The sequence below is a fragment of the Perna viridis genome, chromosome 10 (assembly GCF_037379345.1).
Source record: "Perna viridis isolate PV_CMFRI_1.1 ecotype Kerala chromosome 10, ASM3737934v1, whole genome shotgun sequence".
NCBI classification, from domain to species: Eukaryota; Metazoa; Mollusca; class Bivalvia; order Mytilida; family Mytilidae; genus Perna; species Perna viridis.
The window spans coordinates 23,393,413-23,419,331 of record NC_142454.1 but is presented as its reverse complement, the minus strand read 5'-3'; the positions used below and the strand labels follow the sequence as shown (position 1 = coordinate 23,419,331).

The window sequence follows — 25,919 nt, the reverse complement described above, 5'->3', positions numbered from 1 at the left end:
GAGGAAATGTCGCTGTAGAATTTTCAAAGGAATTAAGGATGACCTAAGCAAGAGACTGCCTCATTATGTGTCAGATTACACTGACGGTAATTATCGGATCATATAGTCTTTAGAATAATTGGGTTGTTATGAATATAGTAAAAGTACAAATAAATCATTTTAGTAAAATTTAGCTAACAAGTAATAGTATATCACACCTACGTAAATAGGAGGAAAATTATAGGAGAAAAACTACAAATTACCACTGCTTAGTGTTTGAGCTTTTCATTTGACTCTTGAAGGTGGGAGTATGGAAATTTGTGATGTTAAACAAAACATTTTTTTACTAAATGCGGAACAGTTTATGTTGTATTTGTAATGAGTTTGCCTTTTTTAGATAGGAAGGAAAATTACCGGAACAAGGATTTGGACGGTTATGAAAAGGGCATAATCTAGAATAAGAAAATAACAAATTTCACGAAATAACTAAAATAACAAACACATAGAAACTTAAGAGTAAATGACCAACTGGTAGGGTAAAGCAGAACAAAGACTTTGTCTTCCTTATTTTTAACTGATAGGACAAAATATTATGCGGGTATTTTATCAATTTTCCTCAACCATGGAATTTATTTTTCAAAATATGAAAAAAGTCAAGTTCATACCAGCGAGTAATTGGCCCCATTTTCAGAAAATATTATTGTCAATACATGTATGTAGGACTCATGGAGGGTAATAAAAATTACGGAACTGTTAAAATCATTTAGATAACACAAGTGTAAAAAAAACGTGCTCACTGATAACATTTTTTACTTTATTTTGTTTGAAGAGCATGATTTATTTCTCAACCTGCTATATGCTTGTATTGTAGGTCCTACATATATGAGATTTACAAAATCATAGATTACAATGTTAAAGGATTAAATGCTAAGTTCACGGATCAATGTCAAGAATGCAAACTCGGTGAAAACCAAATAAATAACCATTTCGTTGTAGAATATGAATATCACTCATATACATCAAATGGATGTCAAAATGTCTCCTTTTAATTTTTTTTTCGACTAACACAGTCGGTATAGTTTCGCTTTTAACCCTTTGACCTTAAAGACGCTCTTCCATGGAAACGCAAGTCGCCTGATCGCAAATCTGTTTCCGATTGGCCAAATACTGATAACTTAGTTGAGTTCGAAAAAAAAAATTATCGAAAATTAAAATTGCGTGCCATTTCTTATTTAGTGAATGAAATGTAGAAAATTTTCAGTAAAAAAAACAAATTTTACTGCATTGGCTATCTTTATTTTTAAGATAGTACTTGTTTTATTATGTATTATTTCGGTTACGTATATTTTGTATTTGACATTGCATGTTTCAAATATCAAAACTTGCTTATCTATTCAAAATCTATATATTTATTTGTATCAGGTTTAACAGGCAACAAAACTATTCAGAAAACCATCTCAACGACACTTTTCTTGTACTTTGCATGTTTAATGCCATCTATTGCATTTGGAGTACTGAATGATGAAAATACAAACGGTGCCTTGAGTAAGTCTGTATTTGATTATGCACTTTTTATCCTGCAACTTACCTTTCTACTATACAAATAAAGGGTGTCGAAAATCGCAAATCTTTGTTCTTCCTGTGCATAATATCGTCTACAGTTTTTTTAATACTTTCAGTTATAAGCAACGTCAAAAACAGGAAACGGGTAACTTGTTTAAAGGTGCCCTCGTCGACCGTAAAGGGTAGAAAATTACCATTTAAAGTTATATTACATTACAATATATATGCGTTATACCATAGCAATTTCTTTTGTGACATGTACCTGATATAATTTAAAAGTTTATATTTGTGTAACTCGATTGAACACGACACAATTGTACAGTTGTATGTGACCAGACTATTGATAGACTTTATTTTTTCAGACGTACAGAAAGTTTTGTATTCACAAATCATTGGTGGGTTGAGTTTTGCTTTATTTGGCGGAACACCTCAAATAATCTTGTTAACAACGGCTCCGCTTGCCTTGTTTACAAAAAGTAAGTCTACAAACAAGTTCATGAAAAGCAGTGATCAGCTTGGTAGCGAAATAATTTTAGAGACTTGATAGTGCCTTTTTTAAAGAAAGACCTTTTACGAAAGACTCACCAATTTTGCACCTGATATGTGGATTTTATAATCCGTACGTCATAATTGCTACTCGTCCTTTGGAAAGGTATTATTATATTTTGCCCAAAATGAAATGCAAAATGACATGAAGTTCTATGGAATTGCAAACCATTTCATTCCAATACAATTGCAGTTTTAATTTATAAACAAATTATTATGTTCGCTTTGTTTTTTGTATATATATTTTTTTCAGTTATATACAGCATTTGTGAAGATTTTGACATAAACTTCATGGCAATGTTTACATGTGTAGGATTATGGAACAGTTTCTTTCTCTTCCTCTATTCGTCGTTCGGACTAAGTGAAATCATGAAATGGTCAACAAGATCGTCAGAGGAAATATTTGCATTATTCATATCCATAGCGTTTATTGTTGATGCATTCAAGAATACTGCCAAAAGTAAGTAGTTGTGGGGTCTCAAAAGCTAAAACAGGACTTACAAAAGCATTCGAATAAAATAAATGTTTATTTTCATTATACTTGATCTGACCCTGGTTTGACTCCTCTTTTGTACATGTAACTTCTGTATAACTTGTTTCCTGATCTTCAAACGTATCTTGAGCATGAACAAGGATTTATAGCCTTTGCTTTTAAATCAGTAATTGCGTGAATTGTCGGACGAAAACAAAAGCTAAAAAGCACATGTAGAAAGATATCTTATGGAGTCGACGCATCATTTCAATTCATCTTTTGAGCAACTTTATATAACGATCTTCAAAGGAGTGTAAAACTTCAAACCAAATCATTGGTACACGTAACATTGTATATACATTAATACCTTGTAATTGATAATGGCATTAATTTTTACACATTTTGTATGGTTTATTTAAATAAGTTTGTTCATAAGAAAGCTGGTTGCGACTACTACATTTTTCGTTTACATGCAAACTTAAATTATGAATCAACGCTAACGTTATATATTCACATCGATTGATTTAAATGTTCCAAGATCTTTTAAGCAGATTCTTTGAGGACGCTTACCCTACCGGTGCACCAGGCCCATGCTCCCAGTTTTTAGTGGAGTCCGAGTTGCTCATTTGCTTTTGTTACTTTGTATGTATGATTTTAGTTACTTTATGTTCTTTGTTGTGTATGTCTGTTTTCCATGTCTGGTCTTTGTCCCTGAATTATATTCTTTTGATTATCGCTTTAACCTTGGTTCCCTTGATTACACTTTGACAACTGACACTACTGGAAGAATTTAAATGAAGGGTATTCATTCTATTGTGTGATGCAACTAGTGTAGTCTTTTTCTCATTATTTGAACATATCTTTACAATCTTTCATTGAAATTACCATTGCATTTGACAATAATGGCTTCCTTATCGTTAAATTAGTTTTGACTATGCTTTGTAGATTTCGCAGAACATTATAACATTCCATCATGTGATAACAGCAGTGCAACACCATCAAACGTGTCGTTAAATACAACCACAGCCATTGTAGAAGGGTGTGAGAGAGACGTTAGCCTGCTTTATCTGATTCTACTACTGGGAACCCTGTGGTTAGGGGTGACATTGTACAACTTTACAAAGACGTATGTCAAACCATATGCACTTTTCAAGACAAGAAATTGATTTTAAACAGCAAAAATAAAACTAAAACAAAGGTGTTTCTATTACGTTAAGCATAATTATGTTTAAGATATGGTTCTAGCAGGTGTATTTGCTTCAGATTTTATTGATAGTTTACATGTACTTCAATTTATTTTGATGGGGTAAAGTTACCATTCCATGTAATTGGAGAAAGATTGGGCAAAATATTTCGTATAAGTGGAGATTTCGATCGAGGGTGAAAATTTTGAACAGGGAGAATCTGGAATCTTTTTTTATTATATTCAATTCATATTTTTAGTTAATGAACTTTAAAATACTCAAATGTGGTTGACAATACAATAATAATACTATTGAAAATTAATGGCAAATCAATAGGGGTTGGGGATTTTCGTACGGACATGGTATACTTAGGGGAAATAGAAATGGGAATTATCAATTGGTAATTGAACATGCTGTAACTTTTTCATCAATTATTAACAGTTGGTGTAATATATTTTTTAAAAGTATATAGATCGACCTTTGAACAACACTATATGCTACCTCTGGTTTTACGATTACATACTGTGTTCATTTTAAATGTATATATTATAGCTATCATTACTGGATTAACTTTTCTACTTTCTCATTAGTTAGCAAAATTACATTAATTTCAAACATCTATTGTGAAGCCATTTCTCCAGTTCTTATCAAAGTTTAAAATAAAGAAGAAGAAAACAACAGTAATTGAAGTTATTGTTTCTTCTGTTTTAATGTGTTTGATTTAGGAATAAAGGAAAAGAATAACGTAAAAAAAATAACTTATATATAAGCATTAATTGTGACGTCATATATTTTTTCCAATTAAAGCATTTAAATTAGAAAACTTTTGATGAAAAATTATACTCAAAGTAAACAATTACTTTATTCGTCTTCTTGTGTTAAAAATGTACTCCTCTGGTTGGAAAACATTCATGACAATCGATGGTGGCAAAACTTCATAATAGTGTTTTTTTCAAAACTATTACAGAAAGCAATGGGAAAGATAAAAAATGTCTATGGTTACATGCTGTTTGTACATATCTTGTGTAAACCACTTCGTTTCCAATTTTGCCGACTAAAGCAGGAGAAATACTCATTCTCTTACAACGTATTCAGGCATTTAATCCGCTTAGGAATCAGTTTGCAACACAACCATTAAATTCCTGTCAAGAAACCTTATAACAAATTATATTATTTCATGTTGATTTTGTAATTTAGGCCATATTTAAATGCGGGTAAGAGGGAACTACTGGCTGACTATGCATTACCGGTGTCTGTTATCATCATGAGCTTGTTCGGAGCTTTAGTATTCAAAGATGTAACAAGTAGGTTAATCCTAATTATCATCATCTGTATTTATTAATCCTGTCATTTTTTAAAGTAGCTGTTGCAATTAAAGATGGTATTATATTTTATTTTCATTAAGTAAACCACTCACTTTCTACACGTTTCTTCAAGTTGTTTGCCACAATATACCTTATCCAAAAGTGTTGACAAAAGAGTTTGTTCAATTTGTGTCATATTCCCTTTGCATTAGATCAAATATAAAAAAGAATACAACTCAATTCACCGAAAACACTGCTGTCATCTCGAAGTTTGGCTTATTCATTACAGTGGTAAAGAGCTTCCAGGCTAACGCTGTAACATCATATCTGTTTGAGCTGACACCATTATACAAGCTGTCTATTGGTGCCATACTTGGAGCGTTTGGACTGGGTTTCTGTTTATCATTGTTATTCTTTACTGATCAAAACATAACTGCAGCTTTAGTCAATGCACCTCAGAATAAGTAAGCTTACATTACTCTCTCACTCATCATTTTATTTTTTGCATTCGCATATTTTGATATTAAAGAGTTCCCATCAAATTGGTTTATTCTTACATAACATAATAATTTATGCTATATAATTAATATTTGTGTTTAAAGAGAGATAATCCTGATGTATAGAACAGACTAGAATAGAATCAAATAGAATATTTTATTTTCCAAATTACAGGGCCCATTCATGTTAAGATTATATCAATCAAGTACAATAATAAGTAAATAATAATTAACACATTACATAAAATATTATTGATGTATCATTTTATCACCACAAGCCTGAGGCAGATTCAGTGTCATAACAAAACACATTGATATCATATCAAATGATTACAGTATTAAGGCCTGTTCTTCTTAGGTAAAAAAAATACTAATAAATTCACTGATTTTCTCCATAAAATAAATAAGTTTTCTTGTATTAGTAGCAGTTCTAATTTTGAATATTCATCTAAGTTATCAAAGTTCTGACAAGTGCTAGAAATATACTTAAAAGAGGTTATCCCTAATTCTTGTTCATAAAGGGAGCATTCTACTCAAGAATGGAGCTAATTCTCAACTTTATTAGTTGAACAATGTAAACGTTAACGCTCAGATCTAGCAATACAAGTTTTTGAATATCTGGCAGTTTTAAATTTTAATGAGTGAGCACTGATCTTTAATTTATATAATGACCGGCTTTTTTTTTAAATCATGACATATAAATATAAACAATATATGTTAGATACGTATTGTAGGTCAAAACGTCCCAGTGTCGATTTCACAAAACGTCGTAAGTGATCGTAAGTTATGACGTCACAATGCTATTTTAGGATGTGACGTCATTACTTACGATCAACTTTTTACATTTACAACTTTTTGTGAAATCGGGCGCCTGGACTATAAAATAAAAAATGTTAGAAGTAACGGAACACTCCAGCGTATATAAAATTATGTCTAACTTTGATCAAGTGCAAACTTATTTGATATATTATTTTTTCAGAATGAAGAAGGGCACAGCTTATCATTGGGACCTTTTAGTAATAGGGATTATTAACATTGTCTTAAGCCTAATAGGATTCCCATGGGTGCACGCAGGGCTTCCCCATTCACCTTTACATGTGCAAGCACTAGCAGATGTAGAGGAACGTGTAGACCAAGGGCATATTTATAAGATGTAAGTTACACGCATTAATATTATAATTGTTATGTTCACAAATGCTTACTAGGCAAGCCATATCTATAATATAGTGTCTATTTCAAACAAAAATGAAACCCAAAACCAAGCATAAGCTGTCAGCAATGCAGAGTCGGAAATGTAGAGACAATCAGAGCAACCTTGAAAGATGAAACATCAAATCGCGTTTGCATGACAAATCTGATATTATAAAAAATAAAAGGGCAGATAAAAGCAATTACATTGTTGTAATGGATAAGAATGATTACTTAGCAGAAGCTTATAGGCAGCTCAGCAGTCACCACTATATGAGCATTGACACCTTTGATTTTAAAGCGCTCAGAAACAGCGTGAATACTTATCTTATTGATATGTTTAAACGCAATGCACTTGACAAACGTATGAGTGGTAATCAGAGTAATCTAATGGATTTGGGCACTTACACTTATTACCCAAAATCTATAAATTAAAAATTGACGCTTGGAACACAACAATCTCAATAGAGAAAAAAATGGTTCCACGAGGAGGCTCAATCATCTCTCCAATCGGCACTATAACAGAATACTTAAGCCGATATGTTGATTTTTTTTCTAGTGCCTATAGAACAGAAACAAAACACATATGTTACAGATTCATCTGATTCCATACACAATATAGAAATGACAAAACCACTCACTTATTTTATCTGCTATGCAGTTTCGACACAAGCCAAATGTTTACAAACTGTCCAATTGGTGAATTTTATGGCTGTCAGATCAGCATATGATAACCATGACAAATCACTGTACACTGTAAAATTCCCTACAACTCCTTTTAAATATAGTTCTAGATAACATCATCTTTGAATTTAATGGGCAGTTATTTAAACAATGTCTGGGTTCGGCGATAGGGGCATACTGCGCCCCTGAAGCATGTAATATTCTTATGTATAAAATAATGAATGATATCCTTTCAAAATTCAAATATAACAAACATATTTATTATTATTTGCAATACATGGATGAGGAATTTTTTATTTATCACTGACCTAAACAGGAGCTAATAGCCTAATAGAATTCTTTGAATTGGTGTATAGCCACCATAAGTTCATCAAATTTACATACTAAATATCTACTACTACAACTTTTCTAGATGTACAATTATTTAAGGGAAGAAGATTTCTTCATAAAAATGTACTAGACATGGAAACATCTTTTAAACCTACAAACTTATTTCCGTATCTCCGTCGAAAGAGTTGTCATAAAAATCACGTCTTCCATTGATTCACGCGGGGAAATAATTCGTTACCGAAGATCAACAAACAATGACAATGATTTACACGAGGCTCTTTCAAAGTTCAGATTGAACGTAGAAGAAAGGGGTTATAAGAAATTGGAAATTGAAAAAATATTTTTCTGACGCTCTAATAGGGAATAGATACTTTCTTATAAAAACAAAAGAGAGATCAAAGGTGAAGGAAATTCCTTTGGTGATGAAAACCAAATACAAACCTTGTATAAAGTTGCAAAAACTGTACCAAAAATTGGCACCTTATTGGCGATTAAATAGTTTGCAAAAACATATTCAAAGAAAAGCCGATGATAGCTAATAAATGGCACAAGAATTTAACAGATCTGCAGACATCAACAAAAACTACAAGAATGGGTTTAATAACATACAGAACAAGACCTGATGATGGCGGGCCTATATGCGCATCGAATTAATTGATGTGAATGACCTACATAATAGCATTCATAAATTGCCATCGAAACACTAGATAAGTGTAGGATTGATGCAAACAATGAATTATGATAAGGATACCTAATAGATTTTTAGGTATTTAATACTAATTATTTGAGGAAGTTCAATGTACAATAAAATATTTAATTTAGAAAAATGGAAGGCAAGACGTGGATGATAGGCTTCATTTTTGTTTGGAAATTATTTTTTGGTATACATTGCGTGATTTGATAGATTACAACTTACTCACTTCATTATCCCGAATCATCTGTTTGATAATGATTTTGATAATGATAAATATGTTATGACACATCAATACAGTGTAGCCCTGAAAACATTTGATCATATACAGTCAAAGCGGTCTTATGTAATTTCCAAATATAGAACAAAATCCTGATTACGGGTGTTTTTTTTATACTATTAAATTTAAAATAGAATAAACTACAAAGATAAATCATTATCATAGTACTTGTACTTTAAGACATGATCGCGAAATACAAGTCGTCTAAATAAAATATTTGCCTATTTACGCATTGATATTTTTCAGAGTTGTCAAGGTTCGGGAGACAAGACTTACAGCCATATTTTCCCATGTATTGATTGGACTTTCTCTTTTAATACTTCCAATATTATCTTATATTCCTACACCTGTATTATATGGACTATTCTTATACGTTGGAATCACATCTTTAGATGGAAATCAGCTGTTCGAAAGAATACTCCTTCTGTTTACTGAACAGGTAGCCTATCTTTGATAGAATTTTAGGTAGTCGAAAAACCGATTCAGGATAATCTGTCATAGAGCTATCCTTATATGTTGTCTATTGACGTCATTGTTACTTTTACTCAGTAAATCATAACGTAATCATTTTTGTTCACTAATATCATTCAGGTTATTGCTGTAAAAAATTCGTCGATAATGCTGAATGAGATTAAAACATGACCATCATTGTTGTTTTTATAAATAAGAAGTAATTTCAAAATATATCACAAGAGAATTTAGCAAGGTACAAAGTATGTCAAATAATACATCAGTCCTCCTTTTCAGATTGAAGTTCTCCTCTAAAAATGAAAATCATTTTTGAAAATATCTATTGAATTGAAAATGTATGACACATTCTTGTAAGAAATGTCACAAAATAACGTTTGTTTTTTTGGATAAGCATATTTTTTCTTCCTATTTCAGAATGCATATCCTCCAAACCACTACATCAGAAGAGTACCACAAAGGACAATGCATATTTTTACATTGATGCAGTTACTCCAGCTATTTATCCTGTGTGGTTTAGGGTTCGCACCATACCCATATCTAAAGATGTTCTTCCCTGTGTTGATATTTCTACTTATCCCAGTAAGGTATGGTAGACTTGTACAATATAGTATAGTCTTCCATTTATTAATCATTTTTCTTACTTTTACAATTGCTTGATGATCATTTTTCTGAAACAATTCAACAATATTATGAGGCGAAACAAATCAAACCGTTTCAAATGGTCTATTTCACATCTTCTGTTTTTAATTTTGTTTTGTTTTCTTTTCTTTTAATTTCATTTTGGTTGATTTGTGATTTGAGATGGTGCATTTGGAAGAAGTGCTTATTATCAAAACGTTTTGTTTAATTTACGTTTACTCCATTTTAGTGTATCAATTTATTCTTCCCATAATAAATTTCAAGTTTCAGTAATGAGTAAGTTCAATGTATGTAGTGCTTGTTGTACGTCCGCGGTAAATGACTTTTCAAATCCCGCCAATGAAGAATATCATTTTGTAAATAAACATATCTAACTAGAATGCAAATGGTGAAAGGCAAAGATACAACAACCTCAACTGGATAACATTCAATAAGCGACGAGCAAACCCTCATACCACAGAGCAGGCTGCAGTTGGCCCCAAAACATCATTTTACACACGTACATCAAACAAGTTGCACCTATATACTACAACATAAAAATAAATAAAAGTGAAAACGATACAATACATACAGAGCCTTAGAGGCCAGAAGTTCCTGACTTGGGACAGGGGGCAAAAACAAATGTGGCGGGATTAAAGTACTTTATGTTTACTTTTTGATTTAATTTACATCTTCATTTCAGTAATCAGAAACAAGTCTAAATGTTATAATACCATTCTTTTACAGACACAAAATAATACCAAGACTGATTAACCAGAAGTACTTGAAGGCTATGGATAGCCATTAGTCAGTGAAACCTTAGTATATACTTCGTTCCAAACACAAGTTTAGCCAATTGTTAAACCTTACACGATCTTTCTTAAGTGCATATACAGAAACCCTGACGTCCCTCTTTTTCGAAGACAGAGTGAGCTGTAATAAAGGAACAATATTATTGATTAAAACGATGATACTTTGCTTCCAAATCTTCTACACAAACGAAGGTGTCACACATGAGACATATATGAAGTATAACATGTGACTTCCATATATGAATCTAGCGTAATAGGATTACATATGTTTCAGTGTACATACTAATACATTTATCACATGAAACTCATATGTTAACAAAAAATAACAATATGACAGGAAGGCGATATTTTCATATGACTATTATATCACTCTCTTATGATAATCATTTGATTGTCATATGAAAATCATATAATAATCATATCATCATCACATGAATCGAGCAACATATGATTATCATATGTAACACATTTCTCTGTGTACAACAACATCTATGTGTTTTACTCAGGTTATATAGTACAAGTGAAGGATGGTATAACTTGAAACCTCAATTGACAGCCACGTAGGTAAATATAACAGTACTTGAAAGGAGTATAATGTCATGTATTGAGTACTTTTTGAGTATGCAAAATGATTTGACAAACTACATGTAGCGTGGCTTGTGCATTCTAACAAGCTGAACCAATTTCTTATTATTATTATAGTTGTTATAAAATAGATTGTTAGTTATTAGGATATTGTTCAAAGAATTCGTTTTCAACAAAGATTATTTCTACCATTCCTTTTCTTTTCTTTATTTAGAATATCAACAAAAAATATGAACAGAACTTTAAATGTAAGCAAAGTCGAGTGCAAAAAAAAACATTGCAATGAACACAATTCAAAATATAAAGACGAATAAACGGACGCAAACATCAAATAACATGCAGAAAATCAAATGATATTTTTATGATGTATATAGTGATATCGAGATTATATAAGAAACAAAAAAGAAAATTACCAATAAGGGCTACAGTTAGAATAAATCGAAGAATGGTTAAAAGACCTTTTTTTCAATTCCCGAATTTGACTTTCTTCCTTTTTTTAATTAATTTTGAGCAAAAGGTAGTTACTCTCCAACCCGATAGCCTTTTACTGTCTGATTGTAGCAATGGACAGCTGTAAACTACAAATTCAAATGACTTAAAATGTGCTGTAAGTGCAATAAGTACTTGAATACTTTTGAACAATTTGTTTCAGACCATTTACATGTAGCTGCTTATCAAAGTGTCAATAGTTTAAGTTTCAAAGAAAAAAATATTTACAATTCTTCCTTTCTCTGATGAGACGGCCAACCAGCTTGTTGAGTGTTGGTGGGATAAGTGCCTTTGAAATATTTGCTAAAATGGCTTGCATTCCGTAAATATGAAAAGGGATTTACAGGAGTATTTTCACTATAAAATAGATAAAAATTCCGGAAAAATCGAATGTGAAGTTATACAATCTCAAACACAGCTTTATAATTTTTCGGCACAAAATATTTTTTTTTTAAAATTAGAACAAATTTTCTTGTACAAATCCTTAGATCACGCTTTTTTTGCCTTTTAGCGGACATTTGTTGACCCTTCAATGAGTATGATTTTCCCAATGGTTTAAATGTTTAAGCCTATTATTCAGAGTACATTAAGACGAATTAAATGGATAGCCCGTAGTTAAAGGATGATAACATGGAGTCTTTGAGAAGTATTTCTAATTCGCCACTGTGTGTCGTTTAGTGTTTTATAAAGAGCCAATGTCGTGCAGTTGTTAGGACAATGACTTCATTAAAGGTTATTATTGTAATTTTATATGAACTTGCATGAATAGTCGTACAAAAATCGTATCCAAATCTGACAACATGAGATATTTTTTTTGTAAATACATGTATCTGTATTTGAAACTTTGTGGGTGTCTATCTTAAATTTCGCTGACCGCTCTTCACGAACTGCCCAGAACAGGTGGTCTTTTATGGTCTCCTAGATTCCATTTCTGTCTTTGTTTCTTTTTTCTTTTTTCTTTTTTCTTTTTGCTACTCTTAGTGCTAGGTGCTCTTTTATCCTGTGTAGAGCGGCGTTTTCATATTACGGCGCAGGTAAAACGGCTTTTAAGGGTACATGGCGAACTGATAACTCTAAAATAAATAATTTGCGCAAAAAGAATCTTCCCGTACAGACGCATGGATTTATCACGAAATTCATTTTGACGCAATCTCTATTACTTTTCATATATTTTCTTTGATTTAATTAGTTCTAGTTGTATCAAATATATTAAAGCTATAACAATCATTGCTTAAATTGATATATGAGTATTTAATCCATTTTCTACCACAAGTTGAACGAAAATGACATTTGATAAGTTAGCAAAGCTGTCAAATATGAAAGAAATTCATGGTAATATTCTTTCAGATAGTTACGTCATCTGGTGATTACAAACTCCCATTGGTCACGTGGCCAAAACAGAAAAACTCGCAATATTCCAATCTCCGCACAAGCACAATACTGACGCTATCTCACATTTTCTCTAACATTTAAGGCAGCACCTTTCCCACAGTCTCAAGAGGTGGTGTCCTAAAGTAGGGCAAATATATAGACTAACCAGTACTGCCCTTGGGCTTACTACACTTTGCTCCTGGTTCGATTGAGATAGACCGGTCTGTCGTTCGAGTCAAATGTAAAGCAAAGAAAAGTTTATTCTTTTATTCATCTTATCAATTCTTTATCCTTTGATAATCATTATTATCAATATCTAGGACAACAATTTTGTTCCACATTGTTCTTTTCTATTGTCATAATTAGTAAATAAATGTTACAATTAATTATTATCATATTAAATAAATCCACACATATTGGAAAAGTGCTATTTTAAACAAGTACTGAAGTTTATTCTTATTCGTGAGTATTTGTTTTCGTGATTTTCGTGGGCATTGTGGAATTACGAAATCAATGATTTATCTCACAATCATCTCTGTGGGTGAAAGTAAACTCAGAAAGATAGACTCCTATCTAAGTATCGTACGCGTGCCATTGCAATTTAACGATTGTAATTATTTTACAGTCCTTTCCAATAGCAAAATCTGCCACATATGATTTGATAACTTTCTTCTAGTACTATTTATAGCATATATATAATCTCACAAAACTATATTTCTCCATTTAAAAACATTTTAAAGTATTATATCGAAACCACCGTTCTGATGGCTTCCTCGAAGTCTACTTCTACCCCGGACTTGACTTTTTATGAGCAACTCGGCGGGTATTTCTAGAAAAGCAGAGGACGCTTACCTTACCGGTGAACCTGGTCCATGCTCCCAGTTTTAAGTGGAGTCCGAGTTACTCATTTGCTTTTGTTACTTTGTGTGTATGATTTTAGTTACTTTATGTTCTCTTTTGTGTATGTCTGTTTTCCATGTCTGGTCTTTGTCCCTGGATTACATTCTTTTGATTACCGCTATAACCTTGGTTCCCTTCATTACTCTTTCACACACTTCCATAACTGTCATTTATCACACAATATAATGAATCTTATCACTATAGCAACGCTTATTTCTTATCTATAATCAGAACGGGGTGCCCTGAGATAGAAACGCGAAATACACAGTGTAACATTTCTTCGACACATTTCGTCTCGTTTCAAAGACTGGAACAAGGATGAATCCATTGTGTGGTTTTGGTATTGTGGTCTATGTAGTACAAATGTCCACTTTCTGCCCAGGCGTAGCTCCATCCCGGAGGTAATGTGTTGGATATGTTAAACTCTTCATCTAAAATTGTAACAAAAAACAGTAATAATTAATTATTATAAAATATAAGACAGAAATGGCCGGGTTCCGTAAACAGGAAGTAGAAGTCTGACAGACCTGAAATCTCATCCAACAATATGGGACCCCATACTAAAGTTGCGTACCAAATCTCTTGCAGCTGTGATTTAAATGTTATGAAAATATTCTCCCCACCCGACCGGCAAGCCGATTTGCACGAGTGCAATCCGGCCAATAGGTAAATATCTATAACATTATAGCTCCGGTATAAAAAAAAACCATAATACCCATTTCTGTATATGTCCCTAGTTTAAGTTTCTAATGTAAAACATTGTTCGGGGCTTGCTACATATTGTATTTTCATAGGTTAAGAGAAAAATCAGGATTCAAACGGTTTGCAAAAGAATACATTTCAAGGCTAGCAACTAGAGGAGAAAACAAACGCACACAACAAAGACTACAAAATAATCAAAGTAACACGTGCAAAGGAACATTTATCAATTGTATTCAGCGTTGTATGTTTCATTGCACGGGATGGCTATAATTTTGATTCTACGGACAGGACAGATGTGTAATCAAAATGGGTTACTATTGTTAGGAAAGCAAACAGAACTGTACAGGCGGCGGCACTATGAGGTTGAGTTTATACACAAAGTGCTCACTGATAAGTAGCCAATAACCTTTACACAGTATTTGTCTATTATGAAGATTCATTGATTAAAAACTGATTCAAGCCGCAAAAACAAGACAAGTCCTTTTTAATAACAGTGATACACGCAAGCTTAATGCAGAAAGACTATCGAAAATAATTCAGTGCAGATAAAGGATGGTGGAGAGGAAAATACAATTATGTCAAAATTGCTTGAAATACACTATAAAATATTCCTGAAATTTTGTTCCCTAACGTAATTAGTCAAAGAGTATCCCCCTTGTGTCAAGTGAACGTTTATTAAAATGTGTCACCATATTAAATAATATCCGCCTGCGCCATTTTGTTCATACATGTACTTGTATACCTCTAGGTAAAAAATCCCGGTTGAGAAGTTGGTGTATATTATCATACAAATGAAATTTCCATTTTCCATCCAAATCTCTATAATGATTTACAAATGGCACAACATCCATTGGTAGGGGCTTTGTCACCATGGAAACATCGGTAACTAAGTTATTATCAACTGGTTGATCTGTTACTATGGTAGGGGGCTCGCATTGCGCCATCTTGTTAGATAGACTGAAAAAAAATAAAACGTTTAAAAAAATGTTCTCGTAAACTATAATATACGGAGAAGAGACTGAATATCATACAATGGAATTCAAGGACATGTGCATCATTGGCTGAGAAATTACATGAAAAGAGTTAATCCACGTTTTTTCATTGTCAAGAATAAGAGTCTATTTATACATGTAGTACATGTATGTATAAAAAACTGTAAAATTAAAATCTCTGGTCACATACCAGACAGTAAATCTTGCGGATGTAAGCTACACATCCTATCCAAAAATAACCTACCGATGGTGACTGCTTGTGGTAATGACAAACAAAAAAATCTATATTTCCCTATAATAAACATTTTGATTTCAATATTTGACCCAATAAATGCATTTTTAGAACTCCCGGAATTTCTAGTGAAACCTTCATTCCAAAACCTACTTCACATATATCTTTGACTCGACCCTCTCCCAGTTGTCAGGCAAATTCTTCCGTGCGACTGGATGACTCCATTGTGTAGTTTTGAGATGGTGGTCAATATAATACTTTTGTCCTTTGTCTGTCCAAGAAAATCCCCACCCTTGTGGAAGTACTTCACAGCAATCCCACTCTTAAAAAAAACAAAGGAGTAATTTTGTAAATTAAGTGTCAGTCCTTGTAAGAATCAGACAGTGGTTGAAACATGGTACGAAAAGAACCACCATTTTGATAGTGTAATTTGACTGCTTGCACCATCTGAATCAAGGAAAACAGACAAGATTTTCCAAATCATGCTGGCCCACTGAATTACAATTTCACTGAAATTCACTGAAAATGAACACTTCATGGGGCAGATAACTCTGTCAAAACCTCATTTTTCTAAGATTCTATTGAAAAATTTCTGCGCGAAACCAGTGATGCAGAGATCAAATAATGGTCTTTTCAAATAGAGAAAGTAATTTTGAGTGATATTACATTGTCAGATTGGTGCATGTTTCTGATTTTTCACATTTTGCCTGATTCTTGATTCTTACAAACACTAACATTTAAATTACAATGTTCTACTGGATGCAACATTATATATTGTATTATATATATATAAACGTCTCAGAATGTGCGACTCTATTCACTACACTGCTCCATCGGATCAAATTGATACAGGGAAGATAACGTAAACTTATAGAAGGGTCTGAATAATTCCCAACGATGTTAGAACTGTCAAATTTGCGATACAAACTTTTGGTCGTTCACTCCGCGGGACTCGAACTCGTACCGCTGTGACATCTAGCCTAGCTGGCCGAGTGGTCTAGGGCGCTGGACTTTGTGCAGGCGGTGTTGCCATCTATGTCACAGCGGTACGAGTTCGAGTCCCGCGGAGTGAAAGACCAAAAATTGTCATCGCAAATTTGAGAGTTCTAACATCTTTGTGTTTTTCTCAGACATTTTTTTATATATATATATATATATATATATATATATATATATATATATATATATATATATATATATATATATATGCAAGACAGCAGAAATAGAATAGGAGTAACTATGTAAACACTACATTAAAGCCTGGGATTGTGATTACTAGTATTTAACACAGTAGTGTCGTCTAAAATGTGTACAAACAACAATAATATTCGCGTTTTTTTTTCTGTTTTATTTTTAATTGAAATAATGCATTCAAAACGGCAATCTGAATCATTTGATTTTAATGGGTGTGGGGCTTATGACCAAAATTGAAATAACAGGGCAGGACGATCATGTATGTTTTAAAAAATCCAGTATGAATAATTGGGTATATTAAGGACAGGCTAGAGTAAAAAATGATAAGTCAGGTTAGAAATCCCCCCACCACATACACACATACACACTTTATTATGTAAACCAAAATGGTTGTTACCTAAAGTGGACGGGGTTTCACCTTGAATTCAAAAAAAAAAAATGTACTTTTTCTTTTTTCTTCTAAATTGCATCGAGCCTGTCGTCCCTAGCTATTCTTACGTGCCAATATCATCGAAATATTTCATAAAAATCATAATACCTTTACTGTCTTCGTTTGTCTTTAACTCCATTTGTTCATCTAGATCCTGTTCTATCATTTTCTCAACAGCACATTTCTGTTTATTCATCACTTCACGCACGAGTTTCAATCCAGAGGACAAATGAATAGTTATCTTCTGCAGTTCTTTTTCTGTATTTCGCAAACAATTTTTTTCATTTCCGGTCCACTGCTGAATGCCTTCCATTAAAATTGCAACGGGTTTTTCTATCAAATGGTCTATCGTGCCCATTACTTGCTTAAAACAGTCTTTCAAAGCATTGATAGCGGTCATAAGGTTCTCATTCCTGGCTTTCAACGTAAATGTATCGGATGAACTAGACGTGCAGCACGTCAAAGTGTCGTATTCATTAGTTGAGTATGGTGGTAAACTGTCTTTGAATTTAAAAACATCCTGGGAATTGTTGAAGACGTTTCCCGCCGCCATCTCCTCACTGTAAACAAATAATATATCATCGCTATTTTTAGATGACGATACTCGTAGACATTTTCATTCTTTACATTCTTGTGGTTTGTGATTTAAAACGATTTAAATAGATATTTGTCGGTATGTGTTGTGTTATCATATTTACAACAGTGGGCTTGTCATATTTTCTTAATATTATCAAGTTACTTTTGAATCGTGTACACATCTGATCAAGCGTTACTACATATTCATATATAACGTGTTAAATTAAATAAGTAAATTAAGTGATTTGTTGGTGTATATAGATGATATCTGTTGATGTTCTATATGATGTAATATTGTACTTTTCAGTAAAGCTCGTTCTAAAAATCAAGCAAAGCAGACAATTAGAGAAATTTATTCATATGACTTACCCGGGAATATTTTGACTGAAAACCCCCAAGGACACCTACGATTAAACGTTTTCTAATGCTGAAAGTACCAGTTAATTATAAGTTGAGTAAGATAGATTTTTACTGTCAAAAGATTTCAAACCAATTTTTTTTATACCAATCAATAGATTTTAACCAGTATATAATATACATATCCCAAAAAAGACCACCATGGCAGCGAATACATGTACATGTAGGCTACGTAAGGCCGAAAATAAGATATGGAATAAAAAAGTTATGCCTCTGCAGACGGTATTGAACATGACTAATAGTTATTTTTTAAATGGTGTGATTCTGTTTTACTAATATTCACTTTCAGACTTATTGTTTTGTGAAAGAACTCTCATATCCGACCTCAGAACGATAATTAAGGAATCATAGATTACGAAATACACGCCTACAATGTAACTGCACATTCAATTATGAATCAAAATGATGACAGCGGACAGTAACGTAGCTGATACAAAATGTGTTAGGGGTTCGGAGGGTGATTTTGTGGAAAACACGAAAAATCATAGAGGTTCTTCACAAAATGTGCTTGAATAAATTTCTAAGTGACGGCATGGTGGTTAACTACTCACACAAACATTGCACATACAATACATAGATCTAGGTTCAGTGTGTTTTTAGTACTACATATGACCCGGAAGTGCTTAGTGAGACCGCAGTTTTGAGCGTGTTTAGCTTCCGAGGCCGAAACCATTACAATCCTCCTGTTTTCGGGTATCCAAGGCATAATTTATGTGCAGTTTCAAAGAATTTGGTTGGGAGAGAGGGATTAAGGTTCAATTCGAAAATATAGAGGCATAATAATGATACCTTAACATTTTGTCATGAGTTGTCCTCTACATTTACTTGTCCTGATGAAAAAAAAGTAAGGCTCGTCATACTTCGTACAAACAAAATTGAAAAGGACAGGTTTTTTTTTCTGCATTTACACGTAGTTGTAACGCATGCAAAAATTGAAATAAGATTTCGCTGAACAATAAATTCATCAAGTGAAATATGTTATTTTCAAATGAATATAAATTACTTTGGTTTTGGGGGCCAATTTTGATAATTATTGAAATTATCACCTCCGCTTGTATTATCGGTTAAGAGGACAAAATCTATGCTGCTTGTATACCTATGGCAATATAACTTTAAAACAATTGTCTTTCCTACAAATATGAGCGTAACAAGTTAAATAAAAGTACACATATGTATATAAAAAAAATTCGTTCTTGTCGCCTTTTAGACATTTTGACGCGTCTTGTCGCTACTTAGTGAGACTGGTAGTACTTAGTGTTCATACTTTGGTCTTGCTTACTAAATCCAGGAAGGGTAAAGTAGGAACAGTCTCACTTATCAGCAGCTAAAGCCGGAAAAACATATACTCTTATGACATATCGGAAACGAAAAAAAGTTTTAATTTAAGTAATTATAGAAGACTATAATATTTTAATAAACGCATTTTAGTGAAGAAGATACGAAACCATTTTACTCTTTTTAAATAGATCCAGAGGACGTAACTTCCTATCAGACTGAAACCAGGCTCTCGGTGCTTCCAAGACTATCGCTTTATTTTGCATTGAATACCGTTAAAAGTACGTCACCCTACAAAATATTTTAATTACTAGTCTGTGTAAGAATCAGGCGATGGGTGGCGCATTATTTTCCCAGTTTAGTCCTTTTTGCCTGAAATTTATTCGGTATATCTAAAAACAACCGAAAAGATATTTACATTTATCCTGAAGCATATTTTGACTTCTTTTATAGGGAAAAACTTGAAATTTCTGTGCCTTTTTTCTTAATTTCGAAAGTCAATATCTTAAACATGCAAACTTTACAAACTGATGGTTATTTCTAGAGATTATGAGGTATAAATACTTGGATAATGCAATAAAATATCTGCGATTGTTTCTTCATATGCCACAACTTATACACATTTTGCCTGATTCTTAAACAGAGAAGTACTTGAAAGACAATATATGTATTTTTAGAGGTAATTTTAGTTAATTAAAATTAGGTATCACGTCGAATCTACACTTTAAGCCCAGGAAGATTTCCAGTCCCGCAGCCAAGATTGATTTCAAGGTGGAGGTAGGAAAGGGTTACTTGGACGAAATTTTTTATGACTTCAATAATGCTGAACTAGTTTTAAGCTCTTTTTGACAGTTTTAAAAGCTTGTTTACTTCAAAGGGGATTAGGTCGACTGAAAATGTTTGGAAAGTTAGAAAACTCAGTTATTTGAAGTCTAGTTATCTGCTCCCGATATAGTATTATGCAGTGCACTGTAATGAAAACATTACTCACCGTAACAACTGCGATAATGTTAAGTCGTGTTTGTTTCCTAGATTCTTTGTTATATGTTTTGGAGAATTCGCTGAGAAAACAAAAGCCGAGTACACCAAATTTATCACTTAATATCCTTAAAGGATTAAATTTATTAAGCTAAAAGGAAGTTCATTTTTTATTATTTTTTTTCAATTAAATAGGATTACTATAAATATTGAGATCCTTTATCGCAATTAAAAAGTACCGGCAGCAAGCTTAAGACCGGGGTAAATGAACTTCAAGGTCAGATGGCTGCCAGATTCTGCTTTTCCAGAATTTGTTAAATATGATTTCTTTTTTCCATTTTGATTGCATTAAAAATTGGCCTTGCCAGCCAAGGGTCCTCAGAGAAGGGGTGCTAAGACATTATTTATCATTTTTTATTTGTCAATTTTTCCACGTTAAAGGAGACGTGCCAGCCCCATGCACCCCCATGGACTTTAAATTATGTAAATGTAGTTTTTGTCAGTCCATGCATGCATTAATTACTTGTACATAATGCATTCTTGTACATGTACCTGAAACTCAAACTGCTGTAAATTGTGTAAGTTCTATCAAATAAACAAATACTAGTTAACAGTTATGTCAAGCGGTGAGTAGTAGAAGCATCTATCAGGTGTATGCAATGTTTGGAATGTAAAGAAATGGTAATACAATATCATGTGTTATTAAATCCATAGTAACTGATTGTTGATACGGTTCTGTTTCAGTACATTTTCAAGATACATTCATTTTTAATGCAGACCATAAAGTAAAATTCAGGATTTTCATGACACAAGAAAGACAGTCAATTAGGTTATAAATTCTATGTCTATGAAAATGTTATGGATATCAAAGCACCCAGAAGTAGACCTTTCATAAATGCTGATGATTTTCTGGGACATTCATACAAAGTAAGTGTTGTAGGTATACATTATTTGTGCATATGCTTTTACAATTTTCAAAAATGGTGATTACTCTACTATAAACAATGTAAGTACAGAACAGTAGTCATATTTCCTTGAAAAATTTGCAGTTTACATTTTACAGGGAAGTTGGACTGAAAACTACAAAAATACATGTGCATGTACTTTATAGCTATGGTTACTGACACATGAAATATTGTATTAATTGAAGATTTATACTTGAAATTATTATATTTGCGATATATTAGTATCTAATTTGTTTTCTACTTTACAATGTGACATTATTCGGCCATATATTAATCAACATTCCGGGATTGATCCGGAGATTTGGAAGGGGGGGTCCAAACTCCAAACATCATTAAAAATCATCAGGTAGCTAAAATCATACACTTATGGTAGGAGCCCTTAAGCAATGTCATTGGCAAACTTTCCATTTTCTGTGTCCAGAAGAATTTTATCTGGTACATGAAATATAACTACGAATTATTTATTGTTTTAAACTCATCACTTGACGCCACTTTTATGATCTTCGTTCTGTTTGTGTGGGAATGTTGTTAATTGACATGTCAGCCAGGTGAAAATTAACATGTACTACTCTTATTTATATTACCTGATAATCACTTATTGAAACAAAGATGTGTTCATGAAATAAAGTTTTGACTAAGTATTACTAAGTTATGTTATATTTAAGATATGTTTGTATTATTTTAAAATGGATGTATATTCTTCCTAATTATCATATCTCATAGAGATACGTTCAGAATATCTAAGAATATTGAATTATAGTTTGAATTTGTAATATATCAACTTTTTTAAGGTAGGACAAAACTATGAATAATGACAGAAATATTGTTTGCAAAATTTTGATTGACCAGTATTGACCATTGTGGGATTATTGACCGGGGTGGCTTAAAAACCAATAAAACCAGGTATAGTTACAATTTATTACAACCTAACCTTACCAGGCAATGATTTGTATATTTCGTCTGATTTTGCATGAAAATATTGGTGAATACATTGGCATGAATTTTAAGTACAGGTATATCTTTGTAGCATATTACATTTATCAAAGACACGGTTACAATTTTGTCCTTGATGCTACAATGGTTCTTTTCAGTGGTCATCACTTAGATGATGTCAGAAGAAAACAAAAGTGTGAACAGACCATTTTTGTGTGCTCAGACACTATTTAAGCATGAAACAAAATGATGCTTAAGTGCTGCTACATGTACACATGTACATGTATGTGAAGTATGAATCAGCTGTAAATTTATATTTCAACATTTCTTAATAAAAACTATACAAAACATGAAGCCTATAATTTCTTAGCACTTTATATATATATGCAAAACCTAATTATACCCTCTGAAATTGAAAAACGGTTGTATTTATAATTCCTGAAAATAACTCAATGTCATGACGAATATTGAATATGTCTTTTAACATTTCATCTAGATATTCAAAACAATTGCATTTGAAAAGCTCCCCGTAAAGACATAATGAATAGACATACTAGTACATGTACTAAGATAAGGCACTTAAGCTGTAGGTACCAGTTTTTGATGTCTCGCAGATCTTTTTTTTAATATTAAAAAAAAGTTGAGGAAAATGTCAACTGCTTGACAGTATTCATGGCCTGGCCTTAGTTATAATACTTTATTGTTTGTTCAAAATTAAATGAACATATATGTGTGAGAAAGAGTAAATTATTTTTGTAATATTATACATACATGTATTTGTGAAACAAACATGCAAAAATTTTTTTTTGTTTGTTGTCAAACAAAAAAACAGGATTGACTTATACTCAAAGTGCATGTGTGATAAAGACATCATATTTACTGTATTCGCCATATCTCAATATTCTTATCTCAATATCTTAAACTTTCCAACTTAATTGGAATCTAAAATTCCTGAAATCTACGAGGAAATTGAAGAGTTAATAAAGAATTTATACAAAGTTGTTATTAGTTGTAAGATCGTTAAGCTGTATAAAAGTTATAAAAGACTTTGTAGCCTCGTTTAAAATTCATAGAGAAAGGTTGTAATATATTGTAAAAAATGGTTGAGTGAACAGTTTCAAAAAGTTCAATCCAAGGTCTTTTCTAGGCATCAATGGCAAAGGCAAATTCTGCTTTTTAAAAAATAGCAACATTGACATTTTCTCAATTTAATCTGCATTTGTATTACAAAATTTTTTCCCTGTAAATGAAAAGTGGTAGGATTGGGCACAAACAAGGAGAAGTTCTTTCTCATTTCTCCATTCAGATGAGGCCCTTCTTCAACTGCCGCGGGATTCATTTCTTCTTCATGCATCTCCAACCCTTATAAATTCAAAATGTGGGTCTATTCCTATTAGCATGCAGTATATTATTCCCAGTAAAGCCATATGAAATATAAGATGTGGACAAGTTCTAGGACATAAAAGTACACGGCCTGGAATACCGGAAGCGACTATAAAAACCCGTAGTAGTAACAACTGGTTATTCTTAAAAATGACAGGCTGATCGGTTTAAGTAGCTTGAAATTTTGGGTTGCATGTATATTTTTGATATACTTGAGGTCTTCCTGGACTCAGTGCCTCAGCACTTTGATTCACTTTGATAAGTACGATATTCAAAAACTATATTGATTTATCTTTCAATTGTCATATGCAATAACCGTATCTCTAGGCCAACTCGAAAATAAAGCACTTTATAAGTAGCTGTCTTTGTAAGAATCATGCAAAATCTGAAAAATGTGACACACCCCAAAAAGGCTACATATTTTTATTTTAGTAATTAAGTTGTTTTATGGGTCTATACCATGAAATATGTAATTATTCATTCAAACCTGCCTGCTCTTTCGAGATAATCCACGTTGAAAACCCAGTACATTATATTGTATTTGAGCGCCATTTACAGAGTTATCTCCCTTAATTTTGAAATCTACAGTGCATTCTATATAATTTGTATCTCCTAAGAGCATGGGTTATATGAAAAACCACATGTTAATTTCTGTTTACTATGATATTTCAAACAAATATCAAAAATGAAAACGTAGGCTTTTTACCCATGAATCACATTTTGCATGATCCTCAGCTGGAGTGCTACTTAAGATCTGTCAACAGCGCTATATAGAGAGTTCGCTGAGAAAACAAAAACCAAGTACGTGTACACCAAATTTGTTTCATTAAAGGATATAATATTTTATGCGAAAAGGATGCTCATTATTTTCAATTTTTCAATTAAATAAGATTACTATTAATATTTAGATCCTTTATCGCAATTAAAATAATCATTAATACCGGCAACAAGCTTAAGACCAGGGTAAATGACCTTAAAGGTAAGATTGCAGCCAGATTCTGATGTCTGGTTCGCACTATACTTATATGCCGGATTTTCGTCTCTCTCTTACACAGTTTGTTCTCACCTAAAGCCTTGTATGTTTATACTAGCACACACATAAAAATAGTATACCACATCTACAAATAGTGAAGTTGCACTGTCAAACTGTTGTATTTTGAAGGGTAGATTTTCAATCAAATAAAAAAAAAGATTTTGGATGCTGCTGAACTGTAAATAAAGTAGTTTCGCATGTGTGAAAAAAAAACTCTTATATAAGATTGAAGTCATCACTAAAAATATTTATGGTTGTCATAATGAGCTCGTGGACCCATACGGTATATTCATCTGCATCATGAGAACCATGATAACCGATTTTTTCAACGTGTCATTGATAGCTTTCGTCAATCCCGGTCTTGAGATTTAATGAGCAATTCGGCGAGTGTTTCAAGAAAAAACAAAGGACACTTAACCTACCGGTACACTTGGTGAATATTCCCAGTTTTAAAAGGAGGCTGAGTTGCTAATTTACTTTTGTTTCTTTGTACGTATCATTTTGTTTATTTCATGTTCTTTGTTGTGCGTGTCTGTTTTCCATGTCAGGCACACACTCCCTGGGTTGCGGTCTTTTGATTTCCGCTAGAATCTGTGTTCCCTTTGTAACTCTTATCCGACGTTAAATACACATTTACGGAATGCAAGCAAGTTTTTCAAAGGGACGTAACCCATCAACACGCGCAGTCAAATCAGGTATTTGAAAAAAGTACTATTCCGTTCTGATGGGCAGAGAGGATGAGTAAAATAAGCAACGAGGAATGAATATTTCACTCCAAATTTAGTTTTAAATAGGCCGAATTCCAAAGGCCCATTAGGCATTTTTAAAATAATGCGATTTAACTC

The 25,919-nt window shown here is 32.5% G+C and overlaps 2 protein-coding genes and 1 long non-coding RNA gene across 8 annotated transcripts in view; 2 read left to right on the top strand and 1 right to left on the bottom strand.

Annotated features, from left to right (window-relative positions):
- The window catches only part of LOC148605032 (solute carrier family 4 member 11-like), a 43,778-nt gene extending 32,383 nt beyond the window's left edge, over nucleotides 1–11,395 (top strand). For 5 of the 6 annotated variants that reach the window (XM_088548263.1, XM_088548267.1, XM_088548262.1 and 2 more), the window contains 11 exons: nucleotides 2–86; nucleotides 1,402–1,524; nucleotides 1,905–2,018; nucleotides 2,342–2,548; nucleotides 3,506–3,686; nucleotides 4,942–5,048; nucleotides 5,338–5,512; nucleotides 6,525–6,698; nucleotides 8,965–9,157; nucleotides 9,604–9,773; nucleotides 10,555–11,395. In XM_088548263.1, coding sequence (XP_088404389.1) covers nucleotides 2–86; nucleotides 1,402–1,524; nucleotides 1,905–2,018; nucleotides 2,342–2,548; nucleotides 3,506–3,686; nucleotides 4,942–5,048; nucleotides 5,338–5,512; nucleotides 6,525–6,698; nucleotides 8,965–9,157; nucleotides 9,604–9,773; nucleotides 10,555–10,615 — 1,590 coding nt within the window. In that variant the 3' untranslated portion in view covers nucleotides 10,616–11,395. The remainder of the gene's footprint in view (nucleotide 1; nucleotides 87–1,401; nucleotides 1,525–1,904; nucleotides 2,019–2,341; nucleotides 2,549–3,505; nucleotides 3,687–4,941; nucleotides 5,049–5,337; nucleotides 5,513–6,524; nucleotides 6,699–8,964; nucleotides 9,158–9,603; nucleotides 9,774–10,554) is intronic. The other variant, XM_088548268.1, reaches the window with a different exon arrangement.
- Nucleotides 11,396–13,316: 1,921 nt separating this feature from the next.
- On the bottom strand, nucleotides 13,317–18,123 carry LOC148605031 (uncharacterized). The gene is made up of 4 exons (XM_088548269.1): nucleotides 17,623–18,123; nucleotides 16,044–16,212; nucleotides 15,409–15,623; nucleotides 13,317–14,395 (listed from the first exon to the last, which is right to left on the bottom strand). Exons 1-4 carry the CDS (start codon nucleotides 18,065–18,067, stop codon nucleotides 14,265–14,267), a joined length of 960 nt encoding a protein of 319 aa, XP_088404395.1. The 5' UTR covers nucleotides 18,068–18,123; the 3' UTR covers nucleotides 13,317–14,264.
- Nucleotides 18,124–20,516: 2,393 nt separating this feature from the next.
- LOC148605030 (uncharacterized) lies at nucleotides 20,517–23,008 on the top strand. Its single transcript, XR_015916223.1, has 3 exons — nucleotides 20,517–20,559; nucleotides 21,538–21,687; nucleotides 22,817–23,008. It is a non-coding gene; the product is annotated as an uncharacterized LOC148605030 (long non-coding RNA).
- Nucleotides 23,009–25,919: the final 2,911 nt, after the last annotated feature.

What these genes read in the sequence shown, in the direction of transcription:
- LOC148605031 (XM_088548269.1), bottom strand. Translation starts at nt 18,067, where the DNA reads ATGGCGGCGGGAAACGTCTTCAACAATTCCCAGGATGTTTTTAAATTC. An exon ending in GACAAACGAAGACAGTAAAG is followed by an intron (nt 16,213 to 17,622) that starts GTATTATGATTT and finishes GTTTTTTTTAAG; the next exon opens with AGTGGGATTGCTGTGAAGTA. An exon ending in GAGTCAAAGATATATGTGAA is followed by an intron (nt 15,624 to 16,043) that starts GTAGGTTTTGGA and finishes ATTTTTTTTCAG; the next exon opens with TCTATCTAACAAGATGGCGC.